Raw genomic sequence first — 27,542 nt, 5'->3', positions numbered from 1 at the left:
TATTGACTTTAGTTTTGGCCCTGAGGGCGTATATTTGATTTGAAATTCATTCTAAGCTGCATATTTAGGATATTTTCAATTTAGCAACATATGAGGCATCTACTAGAGTGTTATTGCTTCCTGCAATAACTGGTAGAAATAAAGAAAATAATGTTTTATGCGGAATTCTATAGTCACTGAAACAGTAAACGGTAAATTTGCTGATCTCTATAAAACTTGAGACGCAAAAATTTGAAGATAAATGAAAATGCCATTAATATAATTGCTTAGCCAAATATTTTACTCCTGAGGCACTGAAATTTGGCTTCTGATGTTAGTGCTTGAATAGGAGCACCCACCTTTCAAATGTGCACAGCACTACAAAAATTAGTGCTAACTTCAGCAAGTCTTGAGATACCAGATACATCTGAAGCTATGTAAGTGTAACAGAGGGATCTAAACTTAGACACTGACAGTTGCAAAATGCTGATCTAATATGTATAAAGAGGTTTTAAAATAATTTCTGAAATAAATCCTTTTCTCTCTTCTCATATCTGAGCTAGTTCAGCGTATGATGCCCATAAGAGTCCAAGTGATGCCTGCTTGCCCTTTCCCTGATGGAGCTGGCCCAGCCCTAAAAGAGACCCCTCTGCAGCTCTAGTTTGAGCTCTCCTGAACCTAAGGAATAAGAAATGCAGGGTGCAGACATGTGGGGAAGGGGAGAAAGAAATGAAGGTCTCTGGCCAGACAGAGGCTCCCGTGCCTGTGCTTGCCCGCATTGCTTGGTCCCAGCACTGGAAGCTGGCTCGGAGAGCACATCCTTGTCTTCGTGGGGAGCTGCAGGTGTGTTTGAAGGAAAGCTGCATTTGGGGTTATGCAAATGACTTGGGATCTGTGCAGGCCTGGGGGCCACGGAGGCTGCACGGCAGGGAGGGGTAGGGCTTGCTATGATGCTGCCTGTGAACCAACCTGGGCCAGGGTGTGCTGACTCAGAGAAAGGGTCAGGGAGGGGTGCTGACCCTGAGAAAGTAGGAGAGGGAGGGCCCCCCAGCACAGGTGAGAGCTATTGGTGGGGCTAATGCATGCAGCTGATTTTTTTTATATAAAAGCCTTTTTATTTATGTTCTTCCAACACCCTGCTATATCCTTTTAGTGGCTTTTTGTGCTGACAATTCTCAATAGTGTTTTTTGATTCATAGCACAGCTTTTAAAATTAATTGTATTGAAATTAAAGCTTTGTCATAATGAAAAAGTTAATCTTAACAACACATCTGAAGATGGCTGTCATGACCAATTACTTTATTTGATTGTTTCCAGCTTTGCCATTCCTTTTTTGTGTTACTGCACAGTAAGTAGGAAGACCACAAATAGTTGATTTATTTATCCTAAAAGTTCAGCTCAAGTACTAAGGTTTGGGGATGTTATGGCAATGGAATATGTGGTATAGATAAGCAACTTAAAAAAAAGTATTTTCATTCCTTTGCATTAGTGTCTAGTTTGCAGTTAATTAGTATCATCTGCTTACCATTTTGAACTGCTTCATTTAACGGTCTTGTCTCTTAAATTGGAAATGAATGTGGAGCATTATGTCAGTGTTTTGTGAACCTGTAGAGTCCAGATATACTTTTCAAATATATTTTTGGTTGCTTTCTACAGATTGTGATCATTTTGGAGGTCCATGATTTTAAGAGTCCATTAATTTTCTGAGCATTTTTCATGCAGGATCATGTTTGCTACTGGCTCTTTGTTGCAATCCAGGACTGAGTATCAGACACCTTGTGAGTTTCAGTGACTGGGTGTGTACAGAAAAAAACACGCTGGCATGGTTGCAGCTACAGTGGGGGACCTACAAGTCGCAGAATCACAGAAAATCTGGCTGAAAATGTCCTCTGGAGGTCATCCAGCCAAACTTCTCACTCAGAGTGGATTATACCCATTGGTCCATCAGCCTTACCTTTGTCTACCTGATCTCTGAACACTTCTAAAGGTGGAGATCTCACAGAGTACAGAACAGGCAACCTGGTCCAGTGCTGCACTATCCTCCATGTGAACAGATTTTGTTTTTCAGGTGCAACCAGAACTTCCCAAGCCTCAGCCTACTGCCCCTTGTATGTAATAGCACAAGTGTACTTGTTTTATGCGGCATTTGAAATGCAGTATTTGTAATAGTGGAGGCAATGCCCAAGGAATAGGTTAAAATAACCAAAACAACTTTGATCATTTAGTATTAAGGAAGTTTCCATTTTTAATGTCAACATAAAAGAGATTTTTTTTTTTTTTGAGGGAGCATGGGCTATTTTGTCTCTACAATACTTATCAAGCAAACTGTTAGAAAAATAACTTATGTTATAACTCCCGAATAAACTTCCAGTGCTTGTTAGTCTTCATCCAGTATCAATTTTACATTGATACAGATTTCTTGAAGGTGCAAAAATTGCAGTTATTTCATATCAAATTGAGTTCTTCATCACTAAGGTTCTTCTGATAGGTGGTTTTTTTGTCACTGTCCTTAGAACACTTTTGAGGTCTCCATCTGGAAAGATCGAGATGTTCTTCAGGAGGATATGAATTATTCTTATGTGTGTATTGGTCTGTATACAACTGTATACTTCCAAGCTTTTGTATCTCATGACACAGGAAACAGAAGTTGGATGAAAAGCAGCACAAATGGTGTGTAATATTATGCACATAATTCATAGAAAAGCCATGCGTTTTTTCTAGTTGCCACATAAATAGCAGATTTAGTTGCTATTGGCCATGAACCAGTAGATTAATGCTCAACCAGAGGACATTGTTTGATGCTGTCCATAGTGGTTTTCTCCTTTGCTAGGCAATATTGTTAAAAGTGAAATAAAAAAAAAACCAGAAGCCCTTAGTGTACCCACACCTTTTAAAATGCTGTTTGTGTCTCTTCAGCTGGCTCAAAGCCCAGGTTGCTTCTCCCCTCTTCACCATAAGGGTTCACCTCTCCACTGTTTGATCCTACTTCACCTCTGCTTTCTCTTGCTCTCCTGTAATGAAAATTCATTTTATATTAGAAAGTCTTCTGTTCAAGTCCTCCTGGATCCCCAGAATCCCACACTGTAAATAATACTGTGTTCAACATTATATATATATATATATCTCTCAACATAGTATATATATATTTCTTTTATATAAAAGAAATCAAGTTAGATTTAAGAAGAACTGTAGCAAAACTCCTATGTTCTTAGAAACCCTGTTAGTGGAGAGTCATAGAAAACCAACCAAACTTTATTGTTGTTAATGCAATAATATTTAAGGAAGACTTCATTACTGTACAGCCTACAATCAGATTACAGAAAACTGTAGGTGCTGATAAATGTGAACAACTCTGCTGTTGGAAAAGGCACCATGTTCCCAGCAGGACATCCCATCCTCCTTGCAGCAGGGTTGGCAGAAGCCTGGACACCCTGCAGCTCCCTGTGGCCACAGCACTGGTTAAACTGATGGCAGTGGGGAAATTGCATTAAGCTGCCAAAGCTGCCATGTACTGAGAGACAGGGAGCTGAACCTTTAGCTGTCACTGTTGAGGGGAGAGGGATAATAAGTTTTCATTCCTTAACTTGCTTCAGGTAAACTGGGCAGCCTAATTTGTAAAAAATCCTGATGATTTAATTATCGGGACATCTTCCAGTGGTCATGGTCATAGTATCAAAAAATATTACTCACTTTTTGCGATCTCTTTGACCAGTGATGATCAAGACAATAACTCCAATGACAACCAGACTCATGACCACCCCAAATACAATTAACCAGATGGTGACTGGGGGTTCATAAGGTGCAGCCAGGGTTGGAAGTATTCCCACAAACTCCAGCGTGTTATCATCCAGTCTGAAAGCCTCATTGATTCGTCCCCGAGACATCCTGCCATCGAATGCAAATTCAAAGAGTTTCACACACTTATTGGAAGGAAAGGAACAGTTTTCAGTTGTTTTATATATCTCCAGTGTGCCAAGATTTCCCTGAACTGCTCAGTTGAAAGGACTGCAGAGGAGATACTGCTAAACCCATATTCCTTCCGGGATATGAGTGACAACCACAGGAACTTTAACCCTTCACCTGTAGCAGTTTAACTGACATGTTCAGACACTGTATGGACTCTTAAACTCAGTCTTAACATTTATCAAATGAACCTTCTGATCTTCTTCTCTCCTTGTATTTTGCCCTTCATTCTCTATCCAGAAGTTTCTTAGATACGACACATAAAACCCCACCTTTGACATCTTACCTATCTCCCCCCTACAATCTTACACAATTTTTATTCTTGTGTTTTTCACTGCCCTGAAAACCCTTTCCCTGGTGTATCATCTGGGCCTGGTTTTTCCCTAAATTTCCACATCTGCTATTGAGTGCTAACCCGAGAGTGACTTTCACAGCCATATTCTTTTCCCTTAGTTCACCTACTTATCTCACTGCTTTTTCAACCCCATCTCATGTTGATGCCACTTTTAGATTTGTGCCCTCTTCACTTCCCACTGCACCTTACCCATGATCTTCTGCAGAGTTGCAGTTTTACTTATCATTTTTATAGCAATGACTTACAGTGGTGTCACACCGTGCTATAAAAGAGCTGCTCATTGACCTGTAAGTGGAAACTAGCTCCTGCTCTGACCTCTTCTATATAATCAAATACATCTGGCTGTCTTTCTAGTGCACCATTATTCTGGAGTCCTTGTTAACAATAATTCTTGCACTGCCTTTTCATTAATGAGAAGAAGAACACACGTGTACATGCACACATTGTTACTGTATTCTGGATTTCAGAATAAAAAATAGTTCCTTTTAAAGTTTGAGCAATTATATCTGCTGACGAGGTATGATGCAGTGAGATGTGTTTTGGCAATTTTACAAGCTCCCTGAAGCATTTTACATTGGCTGCTGTCCAAGACACCATCTGATAGATGGACTGTTTCCTTTCTGTCATAATAGTTTTCATCCTAGTTTCTCACATCCCACTATTTCCATTTTAACTGCAATATTGACTCCCTTGTCACTGCTTCTGCCTCAGCTGACTTAAGCAGTGTTTTCCCTTCCACCCTTTCATCTGGTTGTTTGGTTGGGGCTTTTTTTCCCCCAGAGAGCAAAATCTCACCTGATGGCATTTTCCACGTCAGCTTTGGGCACAATATCACTGATGTTACCTGGCATGCTGACAGTAATGTAGAAGGAGATCCTTTGTGTCTGTTCCCCAACATGAATGTCAGTAATTCTGAAGGAGAAACAGAAGAGAACGGTTATTTTCATTGTTAAGATGACAACAGCTTTAAATTTGGGCAAGTGAACAGTTGTATTTGATTGGCATTGCCAGGGGCTTAGTTTATGCTAGGGAATGCTTTCAAGTGAAATCAGCTGGGAAGTGAAATCAATTTTCCTGCCAGAATTTCTTTTTCTATGTGTGAATCTGTATCTTGAGCTGGAGAGAGGCTACCTCATATCTAAGACAATCCTTGGTATAATTTTCTACAGCACATAATCACTTGCAGAACAGAGAGTGTTTGGGGCTGGCCCCCTGGATGAGGTGATGTATGAAGTACCAAGTGAAAAAATAAAAAAGCTTTCTTCCTTATTTTTCTAGAGTAGATTCTAGATATTACATGACTGATGTTCTATAAAGTAATATCTAATAGCTTAAGTACACAGCTCCTGAACGTTATTGAAGATACTTAATCAAAAGGGTTACCAAAATCATTTTCAGGTGAAAGATTTTGTTTGTAACCGAGCTTAGATAAGGTTAGTAAGTCTGTACCAAATTCTAGTGGTTTATAGTCAACATGTTTGTCTTTCCTTGGCCCCAAACTTCTTGGATATTCAGTATCATACATATACATTGCTAGAAATGTTTATTTCTAATCAGTCCACCTTCCCTGATGTTCCTATATAGGCATTGGGCACAAATTGTCAAGGTTCATCTCCATCACTGATAAGCTGTGGGAGACAAAGCCTTCTTACCTAACTTTAGCACATTAATCCTAAACTTCAGGCTCTTGAGTGGAAAGACACCATGTAGCCAAGCTGGCATCTTGCCTTTTGCAAACAGCTGATGTTTGACATTGTTTCTGTCACCTTACATTTGACAGAAGGCACAATTAATTCCACCAGTTCATGCCATTAGCCAATCAGAAGCAATGCAGGCAGAGCTGGCACAATTAAGCAAGCCACTCACTGGAAGTCAACTTCCTGTTTCTTCACCTCCGCAAAGTATTTTCTCACGGCATAGGCAACGGATGACTTGAACAAGAAGAGCTCACTTTCATCCCATTCATACTGCAGAAACAGCACAAGAGAAATTCATCAGAGATGGCAACAAATCAGAGACGCTGAAAAATCCTTCTAAAAAGAAATAGCAATTGTAATGCTTGGCATGCACTTCAGTATTATTTATTTGTGCCATGATAGCACATCAGAAACCGACCCAAACTCTTTAGCTCCATTAATCTGGGCACTGTGCAGGAGAATAACCAAGGAGGCATCCCTGCTGCCAGACATCATGCTGTCCCTCTGCAATCTCTGGTACCTTTATATGAGACTGCTGAATATGCTGCTGTCCCAGCACATCTCCCTGCCTTAGAGGGAGAAAAGGCATCAGCAAGGCTATTCCTACAAAATATTGTGCATTCTCTTTGAATTTTAAATATTTCATAATTTATATCTTGTTTTAATCACATAATTTTATTTGCAGGCATGTTCTATTAAGGATGAGAACCGTTGTGGTAGAGTTGTGTGAAGGTGGCTAATTTATTTCCTCGATGAGCTGGGATTTTTGTTTGGGATCTGTTATGGTAAAAAACTCTTTGCATCTGTACTTCTGCAGTGAACACATATTTGTTGTTTTTCTCTGGAGAATAGATAGGTGATATAAAAAAAATGTACTGCCTGTGTGCAGGCTTCTCCTGGCTTGCCTTATGAGTCCAAAGTTATTTGCAGTGGAAGACAAAAATAGCTTCTCTGGTGCAGGAACCAAGAGCTTTACAGGGGGCAAAAACCACCGCAGGAGGTGATAAAGCAGCCTGGTCTGTTGTGCAATAGAATGTGTGCATGAAGGGAAAATTCCCAGCTGAACTCCCTGGCAATATCTTTTTATTCCCCTAAGGCATAGATTTGATTGTGTTTATGGTACCTGGGCAGGAAGGCCTGTAAATGCTGTCAGTGATAGACTTACACAGCTCCTGACTTTCTTGAGTGTTATTCAGGAATGTGTGGTAGAAGGCAGCTCTGTTGTAACAGGTGTTATAAAACCCAGCTACATTTTTCAACCATATCCACCTCTTTGACACTGATATAAAATGAGAGAGATGTATAAATATCTATGAGGAAGACAGGGATAGACTGGGATAAACTGTTTAGCTGGGTCTGTTGCACTAGGACAAGGAGTAATGGGTTTAGACTAAAAGAGTTGATTTAGATTAGTTACCGGGAAGAAATTCTTTACTGTGAAGGTTGTGTCGCATTGGAACAGGTTGCCCCGAGAGGTGGTGGATACTCAGTTTCTGAAAACTTTCAGGGTCAGGCTGGGTGAGGCTTACAGCAACTTGATCTAACTGAAGATGTCCCTGCTCATTGCAGTGGGTTGGGCTAGCTGGTCTTTAAAGGTCCCTCACAACCTAAACTGTCCTGATTCTATTAATACACGGGAGGAAAGAGCAGAAAGAACCCACTGGTTTCAGTCCATTCAGGACCAGGTCCCAGGAAAGGCGCAAGTATCCAAAGCCATGGCAATCAGAGCAGTCCCCGTGGCATTTGGAGGGCAGGGGCTGTGCCAGCCCTGGCTGTTCCCACCAGGAAGGGCTGAGGCTGAGTTGCCTTTGTGAGTTAAATGCCCCTGGCTTTCTCCTGCTTGCACAGCCCTGCACCAAAGCACCTCTTCTTGTTACTGCTGCTGCCTCCGGCAGCTGGCACTGTTCACTATCACAGCTAAGAAGCTATTGTCGGGGTTTCTCTATTTTCTATTCATGCCCAACATCTTAAGGCTTACAGTGCTGGTTTTATTATAATTTTTTTACCAGAATCTAATTGAGCTTGATTCCTCTACTGATGCTTTCTGTACTTAGCATGTCAACTTTTTAATCATTTATTCATTTCTCTAGCTTATATTTTTTTCTTTTTCAGTCTAATGTATTTTAATTGCCACTGTGCCTCTCAATTGCCTTTATAAATACTATTACTGGCTGTGTGGATGGGAAGTACCTGGCTGGCTTCTGATCTGTGTTTGAGTCATGACTACCCACACAGCTTCCCCAGGCATCTGAGGAGCCCACCTCACACTGCGTGTTACAGAAGCCGCTTTGCTTCCAGAGAGAAATGAACTCTGCCAAGCCCCTCTGCTCTGTTACAGTGTGCTGCCTCCAAGATCCCACATGCCACTTGAAAGACAGTGTAAGTGTGGCCTCTGATGCAAAAAGGATTTTTCATTGTAAAATACATCTAAATGCCTGCAGGCTGACAGCTCTCAGTTCCCTAGCACTGTCTTGTGTGGCAGCCCTTTACAACGTGATCACACATGCGGCATTGACATGGTGGAGAATTTTGAATGAGTGTTTGAAGAGGGGTCTGGTTTTCAAGTGGCAGTCAGAGGCTGGCACTCCTGGACCTGTTTATTTTAAATATAACAGACCCCAAGGCATTCAGTGGGGATCTTGTAGCACTTTCCCTTGTGCGGGCACTTTCATAAAGCCCCAGCTGAAGCAAAGCTGTGGATGTTTCAGCCTCATCAGCTGCACTGGTGATCCAGGGATGCTGCGGCTGCAGCTCTAATCTCATCAGGCTAAAAACAATTAGCAGGGTAATTGTGGCAGTGGACGCTCTGGTACAGCTGGCGTTGAGCCCATCCGAGAGTCTGGATGTTTAATTTGCCGGAACTTGGGGCTATTGAAACTTCCCTGCTGTACCAGCCAGGGTTGAGTCGTGGCCGAGAGCCGCAGCTGCCCTGCACCCCCAGCACAGCTGTACCTCTGCCCAAGAGCAGGAATCTTTCCCTGCCTGCTCTCTCCAGAGCTAATGAACACAAATGCAAAAACGTTTGCTGGCATACTCAGAGTGCTTTGTGCTTGTTACGTCAGTGCAAAGCAACTCAAAATACACCTTAAACAAACAGCTGCACAGGGCCCACAGCTTCTGTGCACTGTGAGCCATGAAAAGCACCCAAAACACATTGCTCTGTGTAGATGGGCTGAGATTCCTGCCCAAGATTCCCCCTGCCTTTCTCTATGCCAGGTCATGCATGTACCATTACCTGCTGCTGCCATACCTGCATTCAGCCATGTCCCTGGGGGCTCAGCAAAAGGGAAGTTTGCGGGTAGGCAGAAAGCAACCTAATAGAAAAGGTTTCTTGAGAGTTGGTGATGTGAACTGGTTTTGAGAGGAAAATGTATGTCTTGCTCTTCAGATCTTAGGAACCTACCATCCATACAATAATTCAAATTAAGTAATCTGTATGAGATTGTTTTACAGCTGCTCAATTGCACAACAAAAGACTATGATGGCTAAAGGCAGGCATAAAAATGATATTAAGCTAAACATTAACCATAATGACTAATAAATGTGTTGTAATATGGAACCTTTTCATGCTGCTGATATCAGTTTTGAATTGTATCTAACTTGACTAGGCAGTCTAGGAAGCAATAAAACTCCAGTAGGGCTTGCATGTGAGAGAGTGATAGAAGCAAGAGCATCAATTCATATGAAAAATGAGCCCGTGGTTTGTGTCCTTGCTAGTGCAATAGGCTCCAACACGCAGGTCTAAATGACCTGCCTGATGACATACTCGTTCTTGGAAAATTACTTATGTCCTGCAAGGTGAAAATGGCTATTAACAGGAATGAAGTGTCTGCACTTAAACCTTCTACACTGCCTCCATGAGATTAGCATAAAGAGGAAGAGTTAGAATAAGGAATGAATTTTCAGCCTGGGTTAAGCAGATGGGCTAAGGCAATGCTCTGTTTAAAATCATAAAAGCCATCTTCGGCTTTGATGAGATTTTTTTCATTGCTGTAATACATTTTATTGGACCAGCTGGTATAATTGGGGAAAGAGATAAACTCTTGAGAATGTAAGCCCTTCTCCTCATCTGAAACAGAAGCAGCTGCACTGCACTGTCCCCTGCAATCTCAATAACAAAGCTGTCTCTGCATCAGGGTTGGAGGGCAGGGAGGCAGCTGAATATATCAGCTGCAAATATTTCCAGGGCCTGGAAATATTACAGTAAACAGGCAAACAAAAATCTACAGAGAAATGCTAATAGATTTTAGTTTGAAATCAAGAGTACTTAAGAATAGAGAGTGGGATCCACCAGCCTGCTTTTAAATGTGAAGCAGCTGCTCTAATAACTTCTGAAGGCAGCCACCATAGCCATGATAATGGCAATTAGAGGAAATTAGGTAGAAGCTTTATGTGGACACATCAGCAAATCTGGGAAAAATATAGCCATTTTCATGTACACAGGTTCCCCTATGTTAGCCCTCCAGGCCTGTTCTGTAGGAGGCAAAAAATCATGATTGGTATCTCTACAGAATAACTCAATTCATCTAGGTGAGATGCTTTTCCTAAAATGGGTGGGTAACTCCCTGGAGGAGTTCCTCCAATAATTCTAGAGGGAGTCTTGACCACAAACTCAGACAAGACATCTTATATGTGATAACCCTTCACCTGAGCTGATGCCACCCTTCAGACACAAAGATCAGCTATACCCTGACCCATTTTCTGAGCACCATTATCACAACACCTCTGTTGCCCAAGCAGTAAGAAGGGTGCCACAGGACAAACACACTCACCGCCTGGTCCCCCAGAGCTGACTTCAGGCTGATGCGTACTTTGATGGCATCGCTAGAATCTGGGTTAAAAAGAAACAAGGGCCATGTTAGAGCTGCAGCAACAAAAAGTCTGTTCCTGGGAAGTGCTGAGGTGGCTAAAGTTTCCTTACAGGTTCCCCTGCTCCCCTTGGAGAGCTTGGTGGGACTGATTTTGTTTCCTTTCAGTCGTCTCTACTGCAAACACACTCATCTGAGTTCCCAAGTCTGGTTTTGTAGAAGATAGAAGGAAAATTCCTCTTTCCCACCACTGGGAATGAGCAGCTTAGATGCAGATGCTGGTGCCTGGTTTGGTGAATCCCACTTTCAGAGACTGGGACAGGGCTGTAAGAGTTATGGTGCTCTCCAGTACTGGCAGTGATTACACATATATAACCTGGCTGGTTCATCACTCAGTGTCACAATAAGATGAAAAATGCATTTTTCCACAGTCTCCTCCTTTTCATCCCCTTGATCTCCCCTCTTTGACTAACACATGTTAGCAAAAAGCATAGCAGTAGTTTCTCTGTACTGGTTTGCCCCTATGCCTGGCTCCCAGGACCCGTAGCTCCCAGCCCTGCAATACAGGCACACTGTTTTCAGGCAAGTGCCACACAAGACCAAGCTTCTGGTCTTTCTTCCTTCTGTACAGTCATCCCATACTCTGAGTGCTGCCATTATGAAAAAAAGACACCTCCGTTTCTGGGAACTGGGTGGGGTTCTGACAAGCACCTGTGCTGACTTCTCCAGCTCTGGCCATGAGGCAGCCAGTCTGTCTTCTGTGACTAAAACTTACAGCTCAGTGTTTATTTCCCATAACCCTGCTTTTCTAGGGGGAATAGCCTCCAACAGCTACCAGGGAGAGGGGCTTTGCTAATCAAGGGTTGTGAAGACTAACAAGTGTCTTTAAATTACCCACAAGCCATACGTACATGGAGCCCAGTCTGTTTTCCAGCCAATGAATCTGCCAGAATTGTTTTTTTTCAGCCACTCATATAAAGGTTGAAAGTAGTTGAGCAAGGGAGCTGCATTCATGTATTTTTCTCCTGTTACGCTTTCCAGCGCTTGAGTCCAGGGCTTGGATCTCCCTAATTCCAGCAATTTTCTGTATATGTGAAATGAGAAGTAATATGTTATTGCCATGTTCTGTCTAGATGAGAAAAACAATCTGTGATCAGTATAAAAGTGTTCTTTTTTGCTTCTGAATTCATTCCTTTCTCCCATTATTCCTATTAAAAAAAATGTTTTATTCCCACAAACAAGTAATTAAACCTTTGATGCTTAGAACCTTAGTGTACATAAATTTAGTCAACCTGTCAAAATGAATTGGTTGGTATATACTAAATAAGCTAGGTTTATTCTTGATGCAACCTCATTGACTCCAGAAATTTTCAAGGATGACTTAGGCTTTGTTGTACTCTGATTTATTACGTGCGAGAAATTTACATCGTTACCTGAGTTTCTGACCAGCTGCAGTGAAGTTGGTAATGTCACACTTGTGAAGAGGCCCGGTATGGTTAGCTGCCTTGCAAAGTGCCTCCTGGAACTGGAACTGATAGATGGTGCGGGTGTAATACCTAAAGGAAAGGCAAGGAAAAGGGAGGCACAGGTTTTATTAGTTGTCTGTCAAGGAAACCTGCAAGCCCTTGGCCTTTGGAAGGCTCTGCTGTGTCAGCTGTCACTCCTGGGAGACTGCACTACAGGGAGAGAGGCCAGCTGATATTTATAGCCTAAGCTAAGTCAAATTTAGCAAAATGCCAAGATCAAATGGACTAGAAGTGCCCCAAATCTGTTTGTTGCGACATAAATCACGAGAGAGTAAAGTTTTTAAGATCCAGCTCTCTGCTCTGAGCCCTCTAAATGAGGTGGCTGAGACACAGAGGACATCCAGGGCTGCATGTGCATGGCCCAAGGGGCATGGGGCACAGTGATTACCCAGAAGGCAAACACCTCATACAGAAGTGCTCCTGCTGGTTTGATGGCAGCATGAAACTTTTCTCCTCAGCAAGAAGCTCATCAGCCTCCTCACTGCTCAGAGATTATTATGGAACAACCCCTGATGTGCAGAGAAACACTCCCATTGAAATCAGCAACCTTCGGTCTGGGCTTTAAACAAAATAAGATTGGGTCCTGAGACTCTCCAGCAGATGTTTTAGGTAGTTCGGGCTCGTTCTGTAGACAAAATTTAAGTCATGAATTAAACACTGCACTACCTTATGAAGGAGTAATCATTGGCCACATGAAACAGCGCAGCAGGGTCACAGTAGGTTTCATCATGAGGGACTGGTTCCACAACACCAGCTACGTCTCTCCTGGAGATGAAGGAAAAACACAGGGTTTCTGTTTATAGACAATAAGGAAAGGTAATCCGACTCAGCTTTTCTTCTGTTTTGTCTGGTACGTATGGCCACCCCTCTCACTTGCAAACAGAAGAATTCCATACAGCTCCCAGTAAGCCCAAGCGAGTTCTGCTCCACAGCTGGCAAGCACAGAGAGGAAGCTGCTTGTAAACTCATTGTGCAAGGAAGGGATCTGTATGATAGCAGGGTGTGCAGAGAGAAATTAGTGGTAAGAAATAATCTACAAGACATGAGCTTCACACACACAGCCCTCATGCCCTGGGACATCCCCAGTTTAGAGACCTGCATTTTCATTCTGGGCAAGGGCATGCAGAGACTGGGCAACCCAAAAGGTAGATGGTCTCCTGTACCACTGGGCCAGAGACAAGCTTTCTTTTTATTTTCCTCTCCTGAGAAGTACTACAGAAACAAACCCATGCCTTAAGTTCTGAAAATGATAATAAGCTTCCATAGAAATATTTTTCATAAACCTGTATTTCAAGCAGAGAGCTGTGCACTCTGCAACAGACGTGATAAGCTTTGCTGAACAGTTTGTCATTCTCTGTTTCTCTGACATCTCTGCTACTTTTGAATACATTGAAGCTGATTGATTTTTACAGTGGGTCAGGAGGCTTGCATATATCAAGTTATATTATAGATTCTGTTTGCTGATGGAGGCTTACTGTTCGTGTTCATGTTAGAGTTCAGGCTCCATTTTCAGTGTGAGGCTTGTTTGGTTTCTTTGCATTTTTCTGCCCTCATATTAAAACCAACCTGGGAAATTACAAACTCCTGTCTGAATCATACTGATTTTTAATCTTGTGCTCCAAGGTGCTAAAAATAGACTGATTGATGGGCATAATCTGAAAAGGCACCTCTGGTGGTTACTTGCTGAGGGAACTGTATTTTCATTACTGAGAAAAGTGGTATCTTAGTACGCAAGAAAGGAAAGATTCAGTCTGAAATCTTTCAGACAATTTGCCTCCAAAACCACTATACAGTGGGGAGGAAACACAAAGCAGACAAGTGAGCTGAGATACTTGGTGGATTGAGATCTGCATGCTTCTCTGGCTGGCAAGTACAATGAACTTCACTTTCCACTTGTCCCCAAGGATGTGGGGAGCAAACCAGAACACATGACCAATGAGACTTAGAGAAGGGCTGTACTTTAGCTACAAAGATGTCTTGGGGAATGTGTCAGGGGGACAGAAATGTTGATCTGAAAGGCCATGCAAAGGCCATGGGCTGTCTTTATCAGGAAGCTGACACAGGAAACAAGGAGGAAGTTTTTTGAGAGGCAGGGTAAAGTGCTAGAGGATATACACAGAGTTAATGGGGACACACAGCTTATGAGGCATTGTCTGCACCACTATTGGGTATTTCTATCTGGCACTCTACTGGTATTTACAGAAACACTCAGAGACACAGATCCTGCCCTACAGGAGCACAAGCACCTCAGTACATTGAGTAACTAGGGTTGAGTTTGCAGGTTCATATGAAAAAAATCCCCTTTGTTTCTCAAACTTACTTCATCTCCCACCACTGTTTGGTCCATTCCTGCTTTGTAATCTCACCCCTAAACACCATCCACCTCCACTTCTCCAGCATGTAAGTAAAAGGCATTGTTCCAACAATCGTTAGTGCTTGTTTGAGCAGAAAGTTGATTTCAGTTTCTGAAGAGAGAAGCAGTTAAGGTAACGGTTATGGTAGCAATTAGTATCTGATTAGATGGCTAAAGTTACTTCCCATTACAGCTAATGCTTACATCTTGTTTGAATTACAGATTTTCACTAAAGAAAAAGTGGAAGGAAGAATATTACTAGAAAAAAACATGAGATAAGATCATTTAGGAATTGTACACAGTTTTATCTCTCTTTCTTTCCCCCAAACTCTTAAATAACCCAGTCCTTTGACATTTACATTTAATTAGCCATCACTGTGAACCTTTCCAGTCTCCGGGAATTTTGATCTGAAGACATCTCAAACTGTATAAAATGTGCATCTTCATCTGTCTCAGGCAGTACTCAGAAGCCAGACAAACTGCATTATAATGAGGGCCTACCTGTGTTGTCACTCAATATTCACTTAAGTGGGAGATGTAAATCTTGAGGTTTCAGTTTCATTTGAACTGCTAAATACATATCTTGATAGAGATATGTACGAATTCATGCAACAGAGATTGAAAAGAGTTTTGGAGACTCATCTAAATGAACTACGAAGATTTAAGGATGAGTTGTTCAGTACTGAAGGTAATGAAGTGCTAGCTATTTCTTTTTAAATTATGTAGCAGCATTGTAAAGCAGGGATCCTTGCTGCACAATGTGATTTGCAGAAAAAATAGTATTTCTGGTAAATTAGAAGAGTTAGATTTTCAGAAGCCTGTCAGTTGAATATTGAGTTTTCAGACGCAATCTTCTGCTACAAAATAAGGCCAGCAAGTGCTTTCACATAAATATATAATATTTATACATTTATTTACCTTCATCATCTTGGAAAGTTGGCTCTAGGAGATCAAGAGATTTCAAGTGCTGAGGAGTGGCTGCAGAAAGTGACATAATTTCACCTACAGCTTCGTGGAAGCCCTCGTTGGCACCACTCCTCAGCAGGTAGGGCTGCCCTGCGTATGCCATGTCGTACTCAATGTGGCCCATCTCATGGTGTGCAGTCAGGAAGTCATCCATGGTCACTTTGGTGCACATCTTGATCCTGCACACCAGAACAAAGTGTCTGTGGTTAGAGAGACAGTGGCCAAGAGAGAGGCTGCCTGAGCATTGTCTGCCACAGCCATGGGGCAAAGCCCCTCCAGGCTTGCAAATGCCTCTTGCCCCTTGCAAAACCTGGGCAGCTACATCCTAGTATGCAGTTCACATCCTCCTGCTACAGCAAGACTTCATGGGGAACTCAGCAAAACACCTTCAGTCACCTTGAAATTGTCCAGGGAGTAAGAGAAAACTGCTGTTTTGTGAGAACAGCTGTCTCCTAAAACCTGGCAATAAACTCACTGTATGTATGGGACTGAGTAACCACCACCAACCTCAGGAAGACAGTAATGTATAAAACTCTCTGTGTTGGTGACTCCTGCTACTTCATCCTCATGTAGGTACTATTTGCTAAAGGAATGCCTTCCAAAGAGGGGTTCTTTTCACCTTCCCCAGACTGCTGAGGTGTGACGCTGATGTGTATCACTAAGGCTCTGCTGGGCACCATCTTTTTTCCCTGGGTGACTCTGGGGACTGCAAGAGGGGTCAGAATTTCTGCAAGAAGTATTCATTGTGTGGGAGCTTGCTGTCCCACTCCCTTTGTAAATATGGAAGAGACTGATGGATTTTGATGAAACTGGATAACCCCACTAAAGATGGACAGTGGGCTCACAGGAGATTTTCCCTTCCTACCCAGGGAGCCGCTGCCATTGCTGAAAAATGTGCAGCTCTCCACAAATCTCACCAGTATCCACCCACATTTCTGCTTATTTGCTAAGCCCTAGAACATAGTCATCATTTCTCTAATTCATAAAAATATTAGTTACTTCTATGCTAAAATTTGAGAGTAGATCTTGAGTAGATCTACTAAAAAATTTGAGTAGATCTCCACAGGAAAAGTTACACAGAAAAGTTTACAATCCCAAAGGATCCCTGCTCTCTTGTCTTCCTTTCCCCTCTTATCAGCCAGAAAAAAAAAATAAATAAATAAAGGAGAAATTCTAACTTAAACCAGCATGGTGCTTCTTTAGTGAAAATATGTTTTTTCTAGGAGGTGGTATAAAAAGGGGTCATAGCAATTCCAGTACCTGTAATCGTTTTTGCCCAGGTCCCATGCTGTAGGATGGCAGACAACCTTCCTGTTGTCGGTCGGCTCTATGAGCATGGAGTTTTCCCAGAAGCCCTCAGTCATGTTATCAAGGCCAATGGAAAAGAAGAAGGCCTCAGCAGCTTTGAATATTTTAATTGCATCCCAATTCTGAAAGAGACAATGCCACCATTAACCACTCCTTCCGCATGGAGCCTGTTCCCAGTGCCCTGTTTAATGCAGGGCAGCTGACTTCATATTTAGTTCCCAGGAGCTTCACACCTCCACCTGGCCTATTGAGAGCAAGTCAGTAGTGTCTGCCTTTGGCAGTTCTGTAAATTCTGCTGGGAACTTGAAGTGGTTTTGCTGCAAACAAAATAGGTTTCTGCACTCAGAGGTTCAGCAGATAGCACCTGACCCAGACCAGAGAAGCTCTCAATAAAAGATAAGCTAAGATAAAAAATGCATTCCTGTCAGTAGTATGTCAGATCTGCAATCCAACCCTTCAGCCACTTCAGCCAGCTTGGGGACAACTCATTTGAGGAAGTGGAGCTGCATTCCCAGCAGATGAGCATGAGAGATTTCAGCAGAACCGTAAAACCTGGCAAATGTATCTACAGGAGTTGCTTATCAGATTGTAACTGCATGGCAATGTCCAGGATAATTCTGCCATTCAGCAGTTTTATTATTCTACCCAGAAGGAACTCTGCATTTACTGGACTGAGCTCTCACAGAGACCTGGCTGGCAAACAGCTCATCTGGACAAAAATCCCAAACTGGGCACACCCACTAACAAGGATGAGCCCACCCATTGCTCAAAGGCTCTGTAAATAATGTTTCCCTTCTTGAAGTGGAAAGTCAACAGACACAAATTTATGACATAGTGCTGCCTATGACAGGAGAGTAGATTTCAGGTGAATAACTGCATTTCAGAAATCAAATTCTACCTATCACTCTAGTTTATAAAAGGAGTGAGGCTTTGGCAAGACTACAGGGAATTATCTTCATCCATGCTCTTGGTCTGGTAAAGGTGCTGTCACAGCTGTTAACTCTGCAGATCTCAAACACAGACCTTATGGTACTATGCAGTTATCAAAAGATAACAGGCAGCATTGCAGTTTCTCTAGCTGTATCCAAATAAACAAGACTGACAAAAATAAAACAAACTGTGATATACAAACTATTTGATTATGGCAACTAGCAAAGGTCATATTTGATACCAGCCCACTCCAGGAGTCATGAAATATTTATAAGTACAAAATACATCTCTTAATGGATAAGTGTCTCTGAGGAAAATATACTTGGAAACAAGATTAAGGGAGTCAAAGAGGGTGGAGGAAAAAAAAGAACAGCTAAGGGGACAGGTACGTTGAAAAATGCATAAACACTTTAAGGTGAAAAGCAAAAAAAAGGATGCAAAAAGCCACACTTTGTTGGCAGTACATCTGCCTGAGGGCAGACATGGATTTCTAGAGAGCAGCTGATATGTGGTGCATGATTTTTATACCATCTAGATTTGTTACATAATGCATATTGCATGAAGGCATGTCTTACCTTTTCAACCATTGCAGAAGTTACATCAATGTTTGGTTTGGCTGGATAGGGAACAGTCAAGGCATACAGATTCGTCCAGAATCTACCCCACATATCACCTTCACAAAAAGAGAGAAACAAACACTTTATTATGTATTGCTCAAAGGTGCCAGACAGGCCTATAAATTGTGCAGTGTCAAGAATAGGGGCTCCTATACATCTAACAAGGCCCAATCCAGATGTGGATGGGAGCAGTTCTGAAAGGTCATGCATAGGTCAAACTCAGATCAAGGATCCTTTTATTACCCAGTATCAGCTATTCTTGTATAATATAGTTTCAGGACTGATTAGATTCCTAGAGGTGTATGACAACTGAACATGCTTTTTTGTTAGTCCACATGATTGTTGTGCCATGTTCAGGTACACAACAGTTACAGCAGCTTAATGCTGCACACTTTGAAAGCCAAGTCAGGAAATGTGGGATCTTAGAGTAAAATTCAAAAGGAAAAACAAGTCTCTCTGAAACTCTCATTTCTAAGGAAGACAAGTGCCACAGAGGGGAGGGAAATGTCCCAGCCCAGTGCTAGAGTGACATTTGGCGAGGATGAGAACACCTGCCTTCCCTTCCTGCCACTGCTGCTAAGCACTTGTGTCATCTCTGCTAGGAATTTATCCATTTCTCCTCTACCCTTCCCTTTATCTGTAACCTTTTTGTTAATATCCTGATTAAACAGTCAGATTACTCTCCTCCCATGTGCCTTGAAGGTGACTGTCCTATGTATAAAGTGAGGTTTGCACGACAGGGACACAGGTTGACATACCCAGTAAGTGAGCAGGGAGGCATCCTGTGGAGCTGATGTGCTCGGAGCCATACACTTGCTCCAGCTTGTGTCTCACGTAGGCATGCAGCTGCTCATACAGAGGTTTTATCTGGAGGCAGAGGAAGAGAAAGAAACTATTTTTTTTTTTCACTTTGCTCTATTCCACTCATCGCTCCTAAACAGAGAGCCTCAAAGCTGTCTCTGGCAAAGTTCAGCTGCAGGTAAGTGCACCCCAAACCTGCAGCTGAACTTTGCCCCCTGCCTCAGGGCTCAGGCACTGAGTCCAGATTCCAGCCACAGAAGTCCTGTTCAGATATGAGGGAGGGAGCATTGCTAACTTTCAAGCTGGAGTACCAAGGATGCCATCTACCCCATGGACCCTGCTGGGAGGAGAGACATGGACCTGCAGAGCTCCCTTTTCCCAGCCGTTGGGGGACCAAGCTGGTCCTTGAATGGCTGCACAGGTAGAAATGTCATGTATGTCTCCTCACATCTGTTTCTGTTAAATCCATGCAGACTGAGATCAGCTAGTTTAAAGGTTTCATCTTCCTCCATAACATTGGCATATGAGCCCACCATTTCAAAACATAATCCTGCAACCCAGGTGAGAACTTTTCCTGCCTCTACCTGCTCAAATGTCTTCTCCACATCTTCGATCAGCTGGTCACGGCTGTATTTGTAATCTTCTGGAGACTTTGCTTCATAATTTGCTCTCCAGTAGTCTCCATAGTCAGCATAATCTGTAAAGCATGGATGCATCACATGAGGACACCAGATGTGGCACTGCTTTGGTCTGCAGGAAAAGTGCAGCTCCCTGCTGATCCCATGCAGACCTGCAGCCTTTCCCCAAAGCAAAGCAGCAAAGTGCAAGATAGCTCAGGTTTAGCAGAGAGGAAAAAGCTTCTCTGAGGATCTGTGTCATGAACATTTTTCTCATGAGATTTCCAAGAAATTCAGAAATTGCAGAGACAGCTATGTGCTAGTTAAGGTCATTCTGTCTGTAGATGGAGGTCAAAGGAAATCATGAATCCTGACTGGAGCTCCTGCGGCTATGAGGGACAGCAGCCTCTGCTCAGGCTGGATGCTAAGGCGTTCTCACAGAAGGTATAAACTGGTGGACATTGAATATGGGCCTGCTCTTGCAGAAACTAAAGCACCAGGACAGATGTGGACACCAGAAGTGACATTCAGCTCCCAGTTCCACTAAGTCTTCCAGTCCACTTGGCTCCATCAAGCCTGAAGTAAAAATGGCACCTTTCTTCCTTGGTGGTACGGAGGAAGGCCATAATGACCATTCGTTAATGTTTAGCTTTTTTCCATGCCTTACTATTTGGACCATATTTTCTTATCTAGCTGCAACTTGACAGTTTTTGCAAAACAAGGAGCATGGGAAAGCAGGTGATACAGCTGGAGTTTGGCCAAGAGATAGATGATGTAGCTACTTCAGAAGCTATCTTAGAAGACCCCAAAAGAAAATTAGAAGGTAGCTGCTATTGTTCCTTGAAAAGACAGTTCAATATGATTTGTGTGGAGATCTCAGACTGGAAGCACACTTCCCTTAGCACAAAATCCTTTTTGAACAGCCAGCTGCACCTGCTGTCCCAGGCCTACCACATCTGATCATTCCAGTTAGGGAATAACACTTTATAAATGTACCAGTGATTGTGGCTGCTGCAAGAAGGTCAAGGCCCATAGGAGAGAGGAGATGTCACCAAAATTCAGCAACACTCAGAAGCTGTTTAAATGGAGTGTGCTTGTCCATAAATCACAAATGGTGCAGTTCTGGGTGGTATGTAATGAGGGACACTGATGCATTATGGCCTTTGGGAAAAGGGCCAACAAGGAAGGATCCCAACGAAAGGGTGCCTCTTGTTCCAGGCTGGGAAGAAACCTCTAAACTGGTCAATGGCAGCTGTCTGCATCGCCTCTTACATTGAGACATGCACACCAAGAGTAAATCATGTGCAATTTATGTATGTGTTTTGAATTCCTGGGAAAGTTGTATAACCCTGCAGTATGTTTACTGGTTTCTGGAAGCCAGAAGGAAAAAAAAAGAAAAAGGAAACAAAAAGGAAAAAAAAAAGTGACTTACTATTAAGCCTTGCAACCTCATTTTCAAGTTCAACATACTCTTCATATAATGGTCTCATCATTCTGCCAACATCAGCTCTCCAGCCTTCCCAGGCCCACAGTCTCTCATGATAATCAGTGCTCTCAGCCATAATAGCATCCAGACCTGTCAGAACAAAAAAATAAGTACTAAGCTTTGAAAAAGCAGAATTTTTCTTTCACAGCAGGCAAATGAACCAAAGTGAAAGAAATTCATGAACGGAGAAGAAAACACTTTGTATTTGATATACTGAACTATCCCATTATTTCCTTGCATCCTTTCCTAATTTAATGTCTTCCCCTTGTCTTTAAGAAGCATGGAGCACATCATGAGTCTCTTAAATGCTCTCTCCACGTTATCTTCCCTTAAGTTGGTAGAATTCTCAGGACTGGCCTCAATAAAACATTGAGTCCAACAAGACTGATAGCAGGGAACAAAAAAATAGATTTTCTGTGATATAGGCAAACCCCAGGTGACAGGCAGGCTGCCACACAAGCAGAGCAGCCCTCCCCAAACTTTGTTTGCTACAAGCAGGAGACAGCATGTCTCGTGGGCAGAAGGTCCAATGGAGGTCCCTGAACTGCAAGGTGCAATTAAATTATTACTAAGCTTTAGATAGCAGGAGATATCTGTTGAAGTTACAGCCTGTCCTTTTGCAGTCAGGAGCCACAGCCACCCTTGGGCTTTCTCTTTTTGCACCCTCAGGGTGAAGGACACAGTAGGGGCAGTGGTTGGTGTCATACCTGGCTCCAGCACCAAACACTCAGTCGGATTGTTGATTTTACAGACGGTCCCAGTGCTGTAGATGGTACTCATTGTGTTTAGTACAGTGCCCAGCTGCAAGTTAGATGCAAGATAGCTTGTTAGAAACCCACTATGTGCAAAATAACAGCCAATTATGGTAATTCCTTAAGAGCTAGAATCAACACTTCACCCACCAGCTTAATATTTAAGCATATGTTTGAGCTCAGTAGAGATTAATGAAAGAATTTGCCGAAATGCATTACTGAACCAGACCTAGCTGGAAAAGACAGATAATCTCCCAAATATATGACATAACCTACAGGTTCTTAATATCCAGTCAGACAGGATTCAATGAGCACTGACTGTCACAAGAGAGCTATCAATACACAGCAGAAATAAAAAAATAAAGTTTTTTTAAAGTTTTATGAACCCACATAAACTTTGCAGGAAGGTTGCAGCTTTGAGTGGCAGCAGAAAGGGCCCCTTTGGCAGGTGCTGCCAGGCTGACTGTTGCTTGTGGGTTTTAACATCACATCCCACATGGATCTGCTTAGACTCTATCACAGAGAAGCTGTGGCTCATGTCTTGGGCCAGCTGAAGGCCAAAACGCATCTGAAATCATTCAGCTCTATCTCGGAACCTATGCTACGCAGCTCTGGTTTTAATATTTTTTAATGTTTTCACATCTTTATGCATCAAGGAAAACATGTACCACTTTTAGCCTTCCCTTTAGGACTATGCAATTTCTCACTTAGAGCTTTAAATCAGAGCTATGAAGAGCTGTCAGTGGGAGGGGTAGTTAGTGAGTAGCTCTAATTTTATCTCTGTCAGCAATAAAATAAATGGGTGCCCAGGCAAATTTTTGTGTCAGTGAAGAATACTTAAATATTCCTATGGCATCCCATCAGACTGTATAAAATAAGTCACTTTTCAAACATGAATCAACAACTTCAGCCCCAAAGGCCATTATCTAGGAAATTCTAAGTGTCTAAACAGGGAGGCTACTGAAGAACATACCTCCTCAGCGGAGACAACACTACCATCAGTGCACTGTTGTGATTCAAAATAAATACAGGTTTGTATGAACTGCCAGCCTTCCCACCATCACAATCTGTTTTTCAGAAATGCATCTTATATTTGGATAAGACAAGAGATCCAGCCAATCTGCTGCCTCCCTTGTATGGTGGTCATCACTGCTGACCTTAGCAGGAAAATCTCAGGATTCTTCTGTAATCAGGACTGTAGGATCTGGACTGTAGGCTTTCATGACTCAATGCTATGTTTCAATTTGATCTTCAGCAAAAGGAAAGTAATTTAACTCTCAAGTGTTTGGTTATAAATCCCTTTTGAGTCTGCATAGCTGCTCATTCCATCTACTATCCATCTACCTGCCTCTTAGGTGAACTTGCCAGCGCAAATGTCAAATCTCATTATGATTCTTGCCAAATCTTTCTGGCCTTCAGCAGCTTTCAGTGGAACCCTCTCCATTCTCAGGCATCCCAGGGTGCCCAGTGCAATGAAACATTCCTTCTTTTTCACAGTGTGATAATGTACCATGTTCAGAGAAAGAAAGACTTCCTCCATCTCTACCTTTTTGACTCATTGAATGGCCTTTCACCCATCTCTTTCTGCTCATTGCCCTTGGTCTGGACTACACCAAGCACTTACCACATGTCCTTTCTCGGTTTTATGACTAACCCAGATATAAGCACAAGGACTACTCTGAGGCGTGTGTATGTACACGTGTTTGAAATTTATTCCATGGCAAAACTGCTGACTGAAATGGTAACCAGCTTCCCAGGCCAGACTACCCCTCCAGTCCTGTATTGCTATGAACACCTAGAACAGGTACACTTCCATACCATACACAGCATCATCCCAAAACAAGCAGGGTGGCGACAGCACCATGCCCTGGCTTGAGGGTGTTGTGGGAGGCAGCTGAATTCACACACCAAAAATGATGAACTACATTCAACAACTTACTCTGTTATATTTTTCTGGTGACAGCACAGATGATCCTCTTTCCTGGAGAATCTGGATCTGGAGCTTGGTGAGGTCATCCGTGATACTGTCTACCGGGAAGCTGCTGGCATTCCTGGAGGCCTCCTCGTAAAACGCGGACCACTTGGCACCTGCCTCGTTCTGCAAGGGGTTCACACAACCCTGAATTACCCTCTTCAAAGGAGTGGAGTGGCCTGATGCCTCTCCAGACAAAAATATCACTTCTGGGAAGAACTTCATTTGTGAAGAACACCTGTGGAATGCAGGCTGAGCACTTGCACCTCATAGCTAAATGGCTGGAGAGCTTTTTGGCTTTGTTTTATTCACACACCCAGATAACCATTTTTCTTTGGGAATAGCAAAAAGCATGACTGTCTACTCACACCTTGCTTGTTATAATTGATCCAGCATCTCTTTGCTGTGTCTCCTGCTACTCTAAATCAAATTTTCTTCCCTTAGTGCTTTTCTTCACCCACCTGTGAAGAAACAAGCCAGGGCACAAAGAGATCTGTGGCCCAGATGTCAATTCCCACTTCTGCTGCAGTAGCAGGAACACTCAGCAGCCAAGATATTGATACTGAGTCTGTTTGTAAGGCAAATATCACTTTCTTCTGAAATGCTGGTAAATAAAAGATTATACTTGGACAAAGGAGGCTCTAAACAGGTCCACAAATTGGGCATGCAAAATCTCAACATTTTGCACAAGATTGCTTTTAACACTTCTGCAGTTACAGACCATGGCATCGAAACTCCCAAATTTCAGCGCACAAAGAAGCAGCATTAGAACACAATTTGGAGTTGGGACTGTCTTATTCAGCTTTTTCCAATGTGTTTGTACACAGTTTAGCACATCAGAACCCATTCCAAATGGCAAGAATAACAGTACTAATTAACCTGTGTCCTTGGGACAGTTTATTTAATTGCGCTTATGCCAGAGCTTCCCAGCGTGTGGAAGAGGGCACCTGTAACACCCATCCCTCCCTGCTGAGGCGTCAGGGAACTCAAATGTCAGATTGTACCTGAAGAGCTCCTTCAGGCACTCATAATCCCTGTGCAGACACACAGCAAGGCCAACATTTTCTGCAGGGCTTTGCCCAGGTTGTCCAGCCCCGTGTGACAGGGGCACAGCATCCACTGCACCTGCTCCAGGCTCCAGCAGAGACAGGTGGTGGCAGATGTAAGCCCGTGGTAATCCCATCCCCACACCTCCTCCATCCTGGCTGCAGGAGGGCAGCCATCACTGGGAGACTTTCCAAACTCTGCCCTTCACAGGAGCAAACAGTCCTGACACTCCTCAGCAGCTTGCAAAGCTCAGTGGGCAAGAGCTTGATAAAAACCCAGAGGAAGAGCATCACTGTCCAGATGTGTTCCTGAACTCCTTGTCCTGAGCAGGGACAGAGAGGTGCCTCAGGAGTGGCAGGGCAGAAGGGGGGGCTCGTTGGCTACAAAAGCCGTGGGAAAGAAGTTATCTTGCTGTCTGATATTTCCACAATTAGAGAAATTGGTTGATAAGTCAGAGGAATAGTTGTAGGGCTTGTGACACAATTTACAAGGAAAATGGATGTGAAGGAGCCAGAAGGGACAGTATTCATTAACTCTCCTTGAGCAGAACGGGAGGAGGGGAATCAGTGGGTTTATTATCAGTGCTGCTGAAGAGATCAAGCGAGAGAAAATGTTCTCTCTGAACACTAGACTAATTGGTTTTTATTGCTGGTATCTCCTTATGTATTTTATTATCATCTCATTAATGTTGAAAATACTATATAGGGCTTTCATTTTATGTGTTTGGAAACATTACAGTTTAAGTATCTGGTGCCTCGGAAAAAATTCCAGATTGACAATGATTAGTCATTAGGATTTCTTCCAGCAATCAGTCTCCTTGCTTTAATTAAGAAATATGATAATTAAAACATGTTTTAATTAAGTTATATGACCACAAAGTGAAAGACCAGCCATTGTGCAAAAATAGATGTAGGATGTTCAGCAACATTTTTATCCTCTGAATTGTTTTCTCTAAGGCTTGAGTTAACTTTAAAACACATGCAGCCTCAAAACAAGGTGGTTTTGTTCATTTTGAAATGCTGAGCTGAGGCATGGCAATATCAGTAACCAGCCAGAACATGGCTGCCTGCTCTTGACAAGTTCTTGCCTAGAGACCCCCGGGACTGGGGCAGACAGAGGCTGGTTTTGAGAAGCAAGGATTATGTTGGAAGACAGTTGGAAGTAAAAATGTTGTGGTCCTTCCTGCAGATAGAAATGGACTTTCAAACCGATGTACTAGACCACTAGAAACTCCACTGCTGGCATTTGTTAGTCTGTGATCTCATTTCATTTTTCCCAGTCTAATACCTCCAGGCAGTCTACCAACAGCCCTGACTATGAGAAGAGTGATAGGGGCAGGGGGAAAGGTCCACTACTGGGTAACTGGTGTAGGCTGCTATATAAATCCATCAGCAAACATTTAACAGAATGCCTGCATCCAGAAAATATTTGCATATTCACTGAGAAGTAAAACAACTGCCTGTGTCAGTAAAAAGCCCAGTGTTTGTTTGGTCTTAGGGAAAGTGGGAGATTTGAGCTCACATGGGTACAAGATTCAAATCCTGTTTCCTTGCACCACAGGGCAGCACCCCAGACCCTCAGGGAAGATCATCCCCTCTGGGATGTGCCCTCTCCAAGAGAAAGGGAATTGCTTTGCTCTTGGAAACACTGCAGAGAAACACTACACCAGGAGGCACTGATGGTGTTGGACTCAGCAGAAGAAAGTGTCTCTCTCCATCCAACACAGATTTTGGGGATGAACATGCAGTACCCCTTTGCCTTTTCCCTCCACTCACTGGGGTGACCTGAAGTGATGGCTAGGGACAGTCCAGCTTCTGGACATCCCTGTGCAGTGCAGGTAATCCAGGTACTAACCCAAGGCTGTAGAGGCTGGTAGTGGCCCAGGCACATCCAGTGAGCATTGCTACATTAAAGCAAGCTCCTCTATCCTCCCCAGACTAAAACACAGCTACCAGAGAAGCAACACTCCAATTTCAGCCAAGCTTGGTGGAACCAAAACAAACCAGAAAGTGTCAGATTCCTAAGACAACAGTAAAGCCCACAGGATGGAGCACTTACCATTTTATTGGCATTCTCCTCAGTGATGTTGGTGTTGTATTTCCATGAGGCAAGAGAGTTCTCATAGCTGATATTTTCTGCCCTCCTGTTAAACTCTTCTAAAAACATTTGGGCTTGTTGTGTGACATCCTGAGGGGTCACAACAGAGCTCAGGCCGCAGAGAAGCCACAAGTGGACCAACATATTCATGTTCAAGATGAGAACCTCCCAATGAAGTAGGTTTCCTCAGGGAAGCTTCTCTGTCAGTCTCTGCCTCATCAGCCTTCAAGCGTGGCCAGCATGAAGAAGAAAGGCTGAATCCAATTTG

General features: G+C 42.9%; 1 protein-coding gene across 1 annotated transcript; it reads right to left on the bottom strand.

The window, feature by feature from the left end:
- Window positions 1–1,186: 1,186 nt before the first annotated feature.
- ACE2 (angiotensin converting enzyme 2) lies at window positions 1,187–27,542 on the bottom strand. Its single transcript, XM_042037459.1, has 18 exons — window positions 27,236–27,542; window positions 24,098–24,256; window positions 22,114–22,207; window positions 21,353–21,496; window positions 19,888–20,000; window positions 19,261–19,369; window positions 18,461–18,558; window positions 16,908–17,077; window positions 15,600–15,826; window positions 14,649–14,793; window positions 12,995–13,093; window positions 12,236–12,358; window positions 11,714–11,886; window positions 10,767–10,825; window positions 6,164–6,264; window positions 5,093–5,209; window positions 3,670–3,864; window positions 1,187–2,990 (listed from the first exon to the last, which is right to left on the bottom strand). Exons 1-18 carry the CDS (start codon window positions 27,422–27,424, stop codon window positions 2,870–2,872), a joined length of 2,436 nt encoding a protein of 811 aa, XP_041893393.1. The 5' UTR covers window positions 27,425–27,542; the 3' UTR covers window positions 1,187–2,869.

Source organism: Corvus kubaryi, unplaced genomic scaffold (genome assembly GCF_017639235.1).
Source record: "Corvus kubaryi isolate FWS band 111438036 unplaced genomic scaffold, C.kubaryi_AGA036_p1.0 133, whole genome shotgun sequence".
Lineage (NCBI taxonomy): Eukaryota > Metazoa > Chordata > Aves > Passeriformes > Corvidae > Corvus > Corvus kubaryi.
This window is presented reverse-complemented; position numbering and strand designations above follow the sequence as displayed.